General features: G+C 40.8%; 1 protein-coding gene across 1 annotated transcript in view; it reads right to left on the bottom strand.

Annotated features, from left to right (window-relative positions):
• LOC137640146 (putative leucine-rich repeat-containing protein DDB_G0290503) overlaps nt 1-13,892 on the bottom strand; it is a 172,163-nt gene that overhangs the window by 31,181 nt on the left and 127,090 nt on the right. Inside the window, 1 exon segment of the mRNA XM_068372639.1 lies at nt 11,173-11,325. Coding sequence (XP_068228740.1) covers nt 11,173-11,325 — 153 coding nt within the window.

The following is a 13,892-nucleotide window of genomic DNA, read 5'->3' as shown; positions in this document are numbered from 1 at the left end:
ACCCTACCGAGTTGCTGAGGTTGACGCACTGCGTCACAACAAGTCACCTCTGCTGGTTGTTGAACGTCTTCCTAGTGACACACTTCAACAACCACCTCCGAGCGTCGCTTAACGTCAACGTGCGACTGGCAACCCACACTGGGTCGCATCGGTGGAGGAACCACCTCAACTGGCGGACGCGAGTAGGATACCTCAGTGTCAACAGGGCGCACAACCAACCGGTAGGAAGGTTGTTGGCCAGAAGGTTCTTCTCCGTAAAAAGTCCTCTAACAAGGACACAAGCTTGGACTGCATGTCTTGCAGCAAAGCCCATTAGGGTCTACGGGAGCAGGTGTGGCAACAGACGGGGTTAGCGACTGAAGCGGAACCATTTACCATCCCTGGAAGCCTTGTTATGCTTTAATTAAAGTCCATAGGAGGCTAAGCAGCTTAAGGCTCCTCTCCAAATGACAGAGTCCTCAAAGGAATATCAGTAGGAGGGAGAACAGCACTTTCTCATCCACAGGAACCTTGTCCGAGAAAAGCTAGGTTATCTCAGTGAGGGTCTCACTGGTGCATAAGCAGCAGACCAGAAGGCAACGTTATGTAACTGCTTGACAGCCTGTGAACTGTCAAAAACTGAACTGTCAACCACAACAGGTGCGTGAGGACATACAGCACTGGTGCATTAGCAGCAGACCAGAAGGCAACGTTATGTAACTGCTTGACAGTCTGTGAACTGTCAAAAAAAACTGAACTGTCAACCACAACAGGTGCGTGAGGACATACAGCACTGGTGCATTAGTAGCAGACCTGCGTAGACTAAAAAACTAAACGTTAGTTCATCTTTGAAAACAGTACGAGACTATCAAAGAAAATCTTTCATAAAACATTAAATTTAAAAAGTTATAAATTCTTTAAAGGTTAAATACGAAATAACGGGCTCAACGTTGATTAACTTCGGTTCCAAGTTAGGACCGCCTATATCAGGAAAGGTCGCATATAAACAAAACATAAAAATTTATTTTATATGTTTATAATAAAAGGAAAGTTAATCGAAGAGGCCTAATAAAGGCGGAGAGATATAAAATATATAGATCTATAACGTGTTAAGCAAAATTACTAAAAAACCTAAACACACTTCCGTCTAAGGGAAGGGTCGGCCATTTAAAAGTGAAAGAGAGTCCATACTCTCTGTCACCATAATTAAATCTATCCAAAACGAGTTCAAGTTTTGAAATGAAGATAAAACCCCTGCATAGCGAAAGCTCAAAACTGGAATAGTGTACTTCACCAAATAGTTGTGAAAACAAATCCAGTCAGTAACAGCGTATTTAGTAGGTCTTGCCAGTGGCACGACAGAGAGAAAATTGGTTCTTTGTTGACATCGAGTACTTGAGTACCTACTTGACAGATGGCGCTGTTGATGTACACCCCCACCTGTATAGCGATCGCTGGCGTATTCCGCCCGTAGGTTTTTCTGTCGGGCAGCAGAGCTGACAGCTATATGATCATCGGGTAAGTTTAATATTGAAAAATGGAATTTTAGCATCATTATCTAGTTAAGGCAAGAACTATATGTTATGAGAATGTTTGTAAGGAAGACTGATTCACATTTAATATTTTAAGAATTTAGCTTTGTTGCAAGCAGTGAAAAGTTTCCACAAAGGTAGTAAAGCATGTGTTAGGATAGGAAATGAAGTGAGTGATTGGTTTCCGGTGAGAGTGGGGCTGAGACAGGGATGTGTGATGTCGCTGTGGTTGTTTAACTTGTATATTGATGGAGTGGTGAGAGAGGTGAATGCTCTAGTGCTTAGACGAGGATTAAAACTTGTAGACGAGAATGACCATGAATGGGAGGTAAATCAGTTGTTGTTTGCGGATGATACTGTACTGGTTGCATATGCGGAAGAGAAGCTTGGCTGATTAGTGACAGAATTTGGAAGGGTGTGTGAGAGAAGGAAGTTGAGAGTTAATGTGGGTAAGAGTAAGGTTATGAGATGTATGAGAAGGGAAGGTGGTGCAAGGTTGAATATCATGTTGAATGGAGAGTTACTTGAGGAGGTGGATCAGTTTAAGTACTTGGGGTCTGTTGTTGCAGCAAATGGTGGAGTGGAAGCAGATGTACGTCAGAGAGTGAATGAAGGATGCAAAGTGTTGGGGGCAGTTAAGGGAGTAGTAAAAAATATAGGGTTGGGCATGAATGTTAAGAGAGTTCTAAATGATAAAGTGATTGTACCAACTGTGATGTATGGATCGGAGTTGTGGGGAATGAAAGTGATGGAGAGACAGAAATTGAATGTGTTTGAGATGAAGTGTCTAAGGAGTATGGCTGGTGTATCTCGAGTAGATAGGGTTAGGAATGAAGTGGTGAGAGTGAGAACGGGTGTAAGAAATGAGTTGGCAGCTAGAGTGGATATGAATGTGTTGAGGTGGTTTGGCCATGTTGAGAAAATGGAAAATGGCTGTCTGCTAAAGAAGGTGATGAATGCAAGAGTTGATGGGAGAAGTATAAGGGGAAGGCCAAGGTTTGGGTGGATGGATGGAGTGAAGGAAGCTCTGGGTGATAGGAGGATAGATGTGAGAGAGGCAAGAGAGCGTGCTAGAAATAGGAATGAATGGCGAGCGATTGTGACGCAGTTCCGGTAGGCCCTGCTGCTTCCTCCGATGCCTTAGCTGACTGCGGAGGTAGCAGCAGTAGGGGATTCAGTATTATGAAGCTTCATCTGTGGTGGATAATGGGGGAGGGTGGGCTGTGGCACCCTAACAGTACCAGCTGAACTCGGTTGAGTCCCTTGTTAGGCTGGGAGGAACGTAGAGAGTAGAGGTCCTCTTTTTTGTTTTTGTTTCATTTGTTGATGTCGGCTACCCCCCCAAATTGGGGGAAGTGCCTTGGTATATGGATGGATGGAGCTTTGTTATCTGATTACCACTTTCCTATCACCAAATTAAGAGTGCAAGCCACGTGACTGAGGGTTAAGATTCATCAAAATAAAAATTCTTTATCAAATATATTTAGATTTTTTTCTCTACGTCACATTACGCCTTCCCAATTCAAGGGGTTTTGCGTATAACTTGAGGACTATGTCAACTTCAATATTGTGAAAACACAGAGGTTCTTGGACTATCAGTCGTTGATTCCACCCAGAGAATATATTTTCGTTTCAAGGTCAAAAGGCTTATACCTCACAGGCACAAGTAATGTTACTAAGAAGTGCTAAAATGACGCGTGAAATTATTTCTTGCTGTAAATGATCCGATGTCACGAATTGCCGCGTCATACCTAATTTATTTTTGGGAGAAATTTTGCGTAAATAAGCGCGTAACTTGAGGAAAACGAAACACACCCCGAGATGGCAGATGGTGGAGGGACAAGTGGAGCCTAAAATAAAATGGGTAGTAGCAGCATATGCGTGGTAGGCCTATACTGATCTCCAATGTGACCTATTTTTTTTCAATGTATTTTTTTGCATCTTTTTTTGCAATAACATTTCCTGATTTCATGGTTAATTTGATTTCAACTGCATGATAAAGGATAAGAAGACATTGCGCAGTAAATATAAAGATGATTGAAAAAATGAATTTTGTGAGGTCTGAGAAAATAACCCTGTTTGCCTGGTCTTTGTGTCCCATGTGACCTACTTTCATTTTTGACTTTGTATATATGCTTGTATTTTTTGCTTGAATATATTTTCATTTTGCATTTGCTGGTATACACAGTCATTGTAAGAACTCTGATAGTGAAATATTTTTTTGTTTTACGGAAATATTTTTTTTTTTTTATGTGCTTTGCTCATCATGTGGATGCTTTATACCTTTGCTTTTTTGGATAGACCCAATTTACGCTCTCATAGAAACACTTTTTGCGGGGGGTTTGTGCATATGCAAATGACTGAAATAAGGGATTTTGAAGAAGGAAAAATCTATTTCTGGGCGTAGAAAGCTCCTTCTTTGTACTTTTATATGGTACAGTATGAAACACAACATGAAAGTATCAACGCTTCTATACAAAAAAATTTACCATAGAAATTCCTACAGTACAACAAAATCACAAAACTTACTCTGTTTTCTAACAGTAATTGCTTAATATTTTGACAATAGATGTATCTTTTATTAATTGACTTTATTGGAAATTTAATCAGTTTACAACTAAAGCTTTAATTTTTCCATATTTTTATTTGTTATATCATAATGATGACAACATGAGTAGGTTGGAAAATCTGAAATATATTTTAATTATAAAATAAATTTTTGAATATACTTACCCGGTGAATATATAGCTGCAACTCTGTTGCTCGACAGACAAAAAACTGTACAAAAAAAACTCGCTAGCGATCGCTATACAGGTTGCGGGTGTGCTCATCAGCGCCAACTGTCGGCCAGATACCAAACTCTATGTAAACAAAGACTCAATTTTCTCCTCATCCCACTGCGTCTCTATTGGGGAGGAAGGGAGGGCCGTTTAATTTATATTCACCGGGTAAGTATATTCAAAAATTTATTTTATAATTAAAATATCATTTTTAAATATTTAACTTAGCCGGTGAATATATAGCTGATTCACACCCAGGGTGGTGGGTAGAGACCAGTTAAATATGTTTACATCTTATGAGCTAAGAGTTTTTATTTCATTTTAGAAGTTATCAAAATAACAAAAACAAAATAAATAGGTACCTGGTAAGGAAGTCGACTTAGACGATTACTCTGCCTTATAAGTACGTCTTCCTTACGGAGCCTCGCGATCCTCTTAGGATGCTGACAGACCCCTAGGAGCTGAAGTATCAAGGGCTGCAACCCATACAACAGGACCTCCTCAAACCCCTAATCTGGGCGCTCTCAAGAAATGACTTTGACCACCCGCCAAATCAACCAGGATGCGAAAGGCTTCTTAGCCTTCCGGACAACCCATAAAAAACAACATTTCAAGAGACAGATTAAAAGGATATGGAATTAGGGAATTGTAGTGGTTGAGCCCTCACCCACTACTGCACTCGCTGCTACGAATGGTCCCAGTGTGTAGCAGTTCTCGTAAAGAGACTGGACATCTTTCAAGTAAAATGACGCGAACACTGACTTGCTTCTCCAATAGGTTGCGTCCATTATACTTTGCAGAGATATATTTTGCTTAAAGGCCACGGAAGTTGTTACAGCTCTAACTTCGTGCGTCTTCACCTTAAGCAAAGTTCGGTCTTCCTCACTCAGATGTGAATGAGCTTCTCGTATTAACAATCTGATAAAGTCTGACCAAGCATTCTTTGACATAGGCAAGGATGGTTTCTTAACTGAACACCATAAAGCTTCAGATTGGCCTCGTAAAGGTTCAGTACGCTTTAAATAGAACTTAAGAGCTCTAACAGGGCATAAGACTCTTTCTAGTTCATTGCCTACGATCTCCGATAAGCTGGGAATATCGAAAGATTTAGGCCAAGGCCGAGAAGGCAGCTCATTTTTGGCTAGAAAACCAAGTTGCAGCGAACAAGTGGCTTTTTCCGACGAAAATCCGATGTTCTTGCTGAAGGCATGAATCTCACTGACTCTTTTAGCCGAGGCTAAGCATACCGGGAAAAGAGTCTTAAGAGTGAGATCTTTCAGGGAGGCTGATTGTAACGGCTCCAACCTGTCTGACATGAGGAATCTTAGTACAGTACCACGTCTAAATTCCATCCAGGGGTAGCCAAACGACGCTCCTTGGTGGTCTCAAAAGACTTAAGGAGGTCTTGCAGATCTTTATGTTGGAAAGATCTAAGCCTCTATGCCGGAAGACCGATGCCAACATGCTTCTGTAGCCCTTGATAGTGGGAGCTGAAAGGGATCGTCCTTTTCTCAGGTATAAGAGAAAATCAGCTATTTGAGCTACAGAGGTACTGGTCGAGGATACAGAAACTGACTTGCACCAGTCTCGGAAGACTTCCCACTTCGATTGGTAGACTCTAATGGAAGACGCTCTCCTTGCTCTAGCAATCGCACTGGCTGCCTCCTTCGAAAAGCCTCTAGCTCTCGAGAGTCTTTCGATAGTCTGAAGGCAGTCAGACGAAGAGCGTGGAGGCTTTGGAGTACCTTCTTTACGTGTGGCTGACGTAGAAGGTCTACCCTTAGAGGAAGACTTCTGGGAACGTCTACTAACCATCGAAGTATCTCGGTGAACCATTCTCTCGCGGGCCAGAGGGAAGCAACTAACGTCAACCTTGTCCCTTCGTGAGAGGCGAACTTCTGCAGTACCTTGTTGACAATCTTGAACGGTGGGAATGCGTAGAGATCCAGATGTGACCAATCTAGGAGGAAAGCATCTATATGTATTGCTGCTGGGTCCGGGACTGGAGAGTAATAGATTGGAAGCCTCTTGGTCAGCGAGGTTGCAAAGAGATCTATGGATGGTTTACCCCAAGTGGCCCAAAGTCTCTTGCACACATCCTTGTGGAGGGTCCATTCGGTTGGAATGACTTGCCCTTTCCGACTGAGACAATCTGCTATGACGTTCAAGTCGCCTTGGATGAACCTCGTTACTAGGGAGATGTCTTGACCTTTTGACCAGATGAGTAGGTCCATAGCGATCTCGTACAACGTCAGTGAGTGGGTACCTCCTTGTTTGGAGATGTACGCCAAGGCCGTGGTGTTGTCCGAGTTTACTTCCACCACTTTGCCTCGAAGGAGATACTCGAAGCTTTTCAAGGCCAGATGAACTGCCAACAGCTCCTTGCAGTTGATATGCATGCTCCTCTGACTCGAGTTCCACAGACCTGAGCATTCCCGACCGTCCAGTGACGCGCCCCAGCCCAAGTCCGATGCGTCCGAGAAGAGAACGTGGTGGGGAGTCTGAACAGCCAGGGGAAGACCCTCTCTTAGGTTGATATTGTCCTTCCACCAAGTCAGACAAGACTTTATCTTTCCGGAAATTGGGATCGAGACCGCTTCTAGCGTCTTGTCCTTTTGCCAGTGAAAAGCCAGATGGTATTGAAGAGGACGGAGGTGTAGTCTTCCTAGTGATACAAACTGTTCCAGGGATGACAGCGTCCCCACCACACTCATCCACAGCCTGACTGAGCAGCGTTCCTTCTTCAGCATCTTCTGGATGGATAGCAGGGCTTGATCTATTCTGAGGGCTGATCGTCTTGTTGTTCAGCAACGTCCTCATCAGATAGTTCCTCATCCGAAAACTGATGAGGAAACGGCAACGGAGTGGGTAACGTCTGGCTCGCTGAGTCCGGTCGCACTGGTGCATGCGTGACGGAGCCGGACGCAACGTCATGGAATTGCTGCACAGTCTGAGAACTGTCAACAACCATGGGTGCGCGAGGAAGCACAGCGTCCACCCGAGACTGTCTAGACCGGTTGGGTTGTGCAGTCAACACCATACCGGGTTGCTGAGGTTGACGCACCGCGTCAAAACAAGTCACCTCTGATGGTTGTTGAATGTCCTGAACGTCAACAACCACCTCCGAGCGTCGCTTAACGTCAACGTGCGGCTGGCAACCCACACTGGGTCGCATCGGTGGAGGAACCACCTCAACTGGTAGACGCGAGAAGGTTACCTCAGCGTCAACAGGACGCACAACCGACCGGTTGGAAGGTTGTTGGCCAGAAGGTTCAGCAGCAACCTTCTCCGCATTAAAGTCCTCTATCAAGGACGCAAGCTTGGACTGCATGTCTTGCAGCAAAGCCCATTTAGGGTCTACGGGAGCAGGTGCGGCAACAGACGGGGTTAGCGACTGAGGCGGTACCGCTTTCCATCCCTGAAAGCCTTGTTTATGCATGACATAATTGTACAGCAAAACTTCAAAGGCTCGAAAACAGCTGTGAAGTTGACCTGTAAAAAACTTGGAGCGTCTCCTGGCCAGGCGCCAGGGAGAGTCTACGAGATTTGAGAAGTCTATCTGGGCAGAGGCAGGAACTCCCAAGCCGAGAACTTCTCTCGTGTCATATCAGACTCTCGCTCTATAAACCAGTTTAAAAGAAGGGAAAGCAAAGGCTGTATCCCCCAAACTCCTCCTGGTGATAAACCAGTCGCCTAGCAGACGTAAAGCTCTCTAGGAGAGCGAGAGAGCACTAGCTTATAAACAACGGCTTCGAAGTAGCTAGGCCTAGTGTAAGCTCTGACGTTTAGGCGAACGAGGAGCAGCAGTTACAAAAAGATCCGGACAAAGATCCTTAAAAATCAGCATGATTTAATTAAAGTCCATAGAGGGCTAAGCAGCTTTAGGCTCCTCTCCGTCTGACAGAGTCCTCAAGGGAATATCAGTAGGAGGGGGAACAGCAACTTCCTCATCTAAAGGAACCTTGTCCGATAAAAGCTGAGTCTCAAGCAAGGGAGAGACCTACCGTGGTGGCAATGCTTTACAAGCAGAGTCCACACACACTGGTGCATTAGTAGCGGACCAGGACGCAACGTCATGTAACTGCTTGACAGTCTGTGAACTGTCAACAACTGAACTGTCAACAACAACAGGTGCGTGAGGACGCACAGCGTCCACTCGAGACTGCTTTGACTGTCTAGACTGAGCAGTCAAAACAACTCTAGAATGCGGAGGTTGACGCACAGCGTCAAAACAAGTCAACTCCGATTGTTAGCGAACGTCCTGAACGTCAACAGGAGCATCAGCAAGTGGCCTAACGTCCAAATGTGGCTGAAAATCCACACGGGACCGCATTGAGTGTGGTTCTAAACAACCTGATTGACGTGACTTAGCTACGCCAATGTCAACAGGATGCACAAAGGAACGTTAGGTTGGCTGAAAGCCAGGATATCGATGAGATAAACGGCTAGACTCAACGGACTAATCGGCAGAATAGTCTTCCATAAGGGAGGCAAGCATATTCTGCATGTCTTGCCGTACAACCCATTAAGGATCCACGGAAATGGTTGCGGTAAGAGACGAGGGTAACGTCTGTGACCGCAACACTTTGCCAACAAAAAAGACTCTCGGAGTCTGTGTTACGCTTTTGTTAGGCGGCGAGCAGTTTTCCGATGACTGCATAGGGTCAGAGCTGTCCTAATAGCTGTAACCAGGACGCTGGACCTGTCCTGAAAGGACTGACTTTCGCTTAAGGGTCTCGAAACCTTGTTACAGGTTTCTTATGCGAAAAGCCTTCAGATGACGAGGAGAAAAACGTCTCTCTTGCCTTATGGTAGGGGAGATCTTGGTAAGATACACCCGATACCATAGAGGGAAACGTCTGTTCGTTGATCAAGGCCTCTCGAACCCATAAGTCTTATGACATTACTTCTCCCCTGGGCTTGGGAGCTTGCAAGAGGTCCCGGACTAGGTGAACGACAGGCACGAACAGACGAACCCTCGGACGCAACACTGTAACACTTTGCGCAATACACTTTATCACTACGATTTTCTGTTTTGCACTTATTACACTGAAATCGAACCTTTTACTGATTTCTACCTGAAGCACGCAATTCTACCCTCATCAAAAGGTAGTAAATGCGAAATCAGGCGTATAATGCAAGCATATTAATACCAGCAAAAAAACAGTAAACATCTTTTAAGATAAAAAAAAATCAGAGGTTGGGGAAGAGAATAAACACTAGTTCATTCAAAACTATGTTTTCAATCTCTCACCGTACATTGCCTGGGGACGAGAATAAAACTAAAAACGTTTTATCCTTTCTCCCCGTACAGAGACTAGGGACGAGAGTAACTCGAGAACAACGTTACCCGCTTGAACGGAACGTTTTCTCTCCTCTCTCTCCCTCCGTCTCTATAACTCTCTCTATTTCTCTCTTGATTTCGCACCTAAGAGAAGAGCCCAATTACGTTTCGTCAAAAAAACATGTTATTTGACCAAAGGAAAAAAACTGAAATGTTTTTCAATTAAAAAGTTCCTTTAAAATAGAATTTAAAACATTTAAGCTTTGAAAGAATGAACAAAACGTCAGAATCGATATACTCTTTCTGCAAAGTGAAACCGTGATACACTCTCTCTCTATCGTAACGATAGAGCGCAAACTGCGTAGCACAAATAAACTAAACGTTAGTTCATCTTTGAAAACAGTACGAAGACTATTCAAAGAAATTCTTTCATAAAATATTTCATTTAAAAAGTTTTAAATCCTTAGCTCTTTAGAAGCTATTTACGATTTAAAGGGCTCAACGTTGATTAACTTCGGTTTCCAAGTTAGGACCGCCTACTCTCAGGAAAGGTCGCATATAAACAAAACATAAAATTTATTTTTTATGTTTATTATAAATGGAAAGTTAATCGAAGAGGAAAATCTATAATTAATTTATAACGTGATAAGATAATTACTAAAAGCCTAAACACACTTCCGTCTAAGGGAAGGGTCGGCCATTTAAAAGTCAAAGAAAGTCCATACTCTCTGTCACCAAAAATTAAATCTATCCAAAACGAGTTCAAGATTTAAGATGAAGATAAAACACCTGCACTGCGAAAGCTCAAACCAGAATATAGTACTTCACCAAAGATGATGGGAAAAACTCCAGGTTTCAACAGCGAGTAAAGTACGTCTTGTCGACACGTCGACAGAGAGAAAATTGAGTCTTTGTTTACATAGAGTTTGGTATCTGGCCGACAGTTGGCGCTGATGAGCACACCCGCAACCTGTATAGCGATCGCTAGCGAGTTTTTTTTTGTACAGTTTTTTGTCTGTCGAGCAACAGAGTTGCAGCTATATATTCACCGGCTAAGTTGAATATTTAAAATTTCACCCTGAAAAAAAGCTATTTTTTAATCATTTACACCTCACTTACTAATACATTTATTGGAAAGAGGGTGCATCCACGTGAAAGATCTAAAATTCAACAAAGTTTGCAAATCAGAAAAATCCATAAACATTATTGTATTTTTCAAGATTTTCTAAAATATTCAAATTTTTTTCTTCGAAAATTTCACATTCAACACTCATTCTTAATTATTTTTTTTTGCATTCCAGTTATGTTTTTTTCACATTAGTATGAATTTTAATCTTTTGCAAAAATAGTGCAACAAACCAGAACCCTTAATCTGTTATAGTTTGGATGTACAAATACTGATTTAAAAAAAAAAAAAATCTATACGCAAACGTCATTTTTCAGTGAAGGTCATATGCGCTGTACCTCACCCCAACTTTTGTAAGGACATAAGCACCAAAGGGTTAATAAAATACACTTATTGATTGTAATTTCTACCTATCAACTTGGCAAAAAATTACTGTGCACTGTATGCACATATGGCTGATAATATACATACCGATATTTTAGACATTTTTGTTCTTCCCTGATGATTTGCTGCTTTACCTTCATTATCTGATGCAGGAAGTAATGAACTATCATGGCTTTTATTCAGGGAGCTGCGGCGAGGAGAATCTTTAACACTAATGTGCTTTTCATTCTTAAGAACATCCTGAAAAAATATATATTTTATGTAAAATTTCATATCATAACTCATTAAAAGGAAACAATCTTGAATAGATTTAGTAAATTTGAGAATAATGGCCTCAGAAGGATATTGGGAGTTAAATGGCAGGATAGGATTAGAAATGAAGCTATGCGGGAGATTACTCTAGTGCCATGAGATCATGATGAGGGGTAGATGGAGATGGTTTGGGTATGCTCTTTGCACTCCCCAAGAGAGATTAGTTCACCAACATTCATCTGGGCTCCACAAGGCACTAGAAGAGTTGGAAGATCCAGGCCTACATGGCTGAGGACTATGAAGCGTAAAGTAAGAGATATTGAATGGATAAATATTGAATTAATAGCGAAAGATAAAAACGACTGGCAAATCTAACCAAAGACCTTTGCATCAATAGGTGTAGGAGATGATGAAAATTTCACCTAAAAATCACTTAGGTGCAATACAAAATATCACAGAGTTCATAAAATCGTATGTATAAACATACATAGAGTACATAAAAACATACACATCATGTAATTAACCAGCTAATGGAAAAATCAAGAGTATGACAACCCTCTATATATGGTATTAAATTGATTCTGTCTAAACTTCAGCAGTAATGAAAGCACTTCAAAGACATGGAATAGATGAATCTTATGTTAGAATACTTGGGGATATCTATATGGGAAATAAAGCAATCCTAAAACTACATAAAGATGATGAGAAAATTCTGATCGAGAAAGGAGTTAGACAGGGAGATCCCCTCTCTCCTAAATTAATCAGAATGTGTCTAGAAGTTTTAAGAATTTAGATTGGGAAAATATAGGAATTAACATTAATGGGGAGTACATCAACTAAGATTGGCAGATGACTTAGTTCTATTTACTGAATTGTGGGAGGAATTGCAAAAGATGATAAGAGATTTGAATAGAGAAAGCAGAAATGTAGGAGTGAAAATGAATAAAAGTAAAACTAAGATAATGTTCAACTAAAATGCAGACAACAAATACGCGTAATGGACGAACCTTTAGAGATTATTAATGAATATACATACTGTACTTAGGTCTTACAGTGTTTCCACTGGACATGAGACCAAAATTATTAATGATCATTGATCATACATACTTAGGTCAGACACTAAGTGTTTCCCAGGATATAAGACCAAACTTAAAAGGATAAGCATGGGATGGAGAGCTTTTGGTAAACAAAATGACGTTACTTAAGGTATAATGCCACTCGCACATTATGCTCGCAGATTGATACAATGTTCGTATACAGGTTTGAATTTTCATGTTCGTATACAGATTTCTTAGTAATCTGAGATACTTGTAACCCCAAATATTAATGTATATGTATAACATATACGTATGTATGCATGTGTATGTGTGTGTATATATATATATATATATATATATATATATATATATATATATATATATATATTATATATATATATATATATATAATATGAAAACATCTGTGACTGCGTGTTGTTGTTGTCTTATTTAGCGATCTAAGAGCATTCTATGGTAGTTCCAATATTTACCATTTGGCGGCACATCAGCACCACTCGTGATTCCCACGAAATTGAAATCCAGTTTGGTTTAGGCATTAATCATTACATTCTAAAAATAATTGTGTTTTATTAAAACATTACTATATTATTTTATAATATCAAGTGCATTTAAACAATCAACAATTCCTTACTTTTCATTTTTGGTTGTGATCAGTCAATTTTAAGACTATCAAGAATATGCGCACATACATAATTTTCATCTATACAATTTCTCAACTCTTTCAATACAAATTCCTAATGAAAATTACATCGGCACCGATTTATAATAGAATATTATATTTTCCATACATTTTGTTAATAGCTATTATTAGCTATCATATAAAAACACACACACACCCCTACCCCCCCCTATCTCTCTCTCTCTCTCTCTCTCTCTCTCTCTCTCTCTCTCCTCTCTCTCTCTCTCTCTCTCTCTCTCTCTATGTGAAATCATTGTTTTCTTAAAGAGTGTCATGTTACTATTACAAACAAAATAAACTTATACTTATTTAAATCTATGTTCAATCATAGGCTGTGCTTAAAATATGTCATTTAATTTCGTCAGCTGATCTGTAGCTTCAGCCAACAATATAAAGTAAATGAACTGAAAGATGTCTGTAATAATGCTTGTGGGGACTGGAAGGATACAGCTAACTCCCTTTGGGATAACCTTAAAAGAGTACATGCTCAGATTGAATAAATTACCTCTTTGGATTGTCTCTCTTCATGCGCAACTTGTAGACGACTCATCTGCGATTCTGCTTCGGCCAACTTCTCTTCATATTCTGCCTTATATCTTGCAAGCAGATCAGCCATTTGCTGTGGTAAGGAAAGTAAAAATATGGCCGTAAAATAAAGTTTCCATGGCTGTAATAATCTTCAATACCTATATTTTCATTATAATTCTTCCAAGATACTCTACCATACTCTTATTATCTGTCACTTGTATACATAACAAATTACAATAATATTCATTACAAAAACTAAAATACTAATGAATGCTTATTTCACTAATCTA

Source organism: Palaemon carinicauda, chromosome 4, assembly GCF_036898095.1.
Source record: "Palaemon carinicauda isolate YSFRI2023 chromosome 4, ASM3689809v2, whole genome shotgun sequence".
NCBI lineage: Eukaryota > Metazoa > Arthropoda > Malacostraca > Decapoda > Palaemonidae > Palaemon > Palaemon carinicauda.
This window is presented reverse-complemented; position numbering and strand designations above follow the sequence as displayed.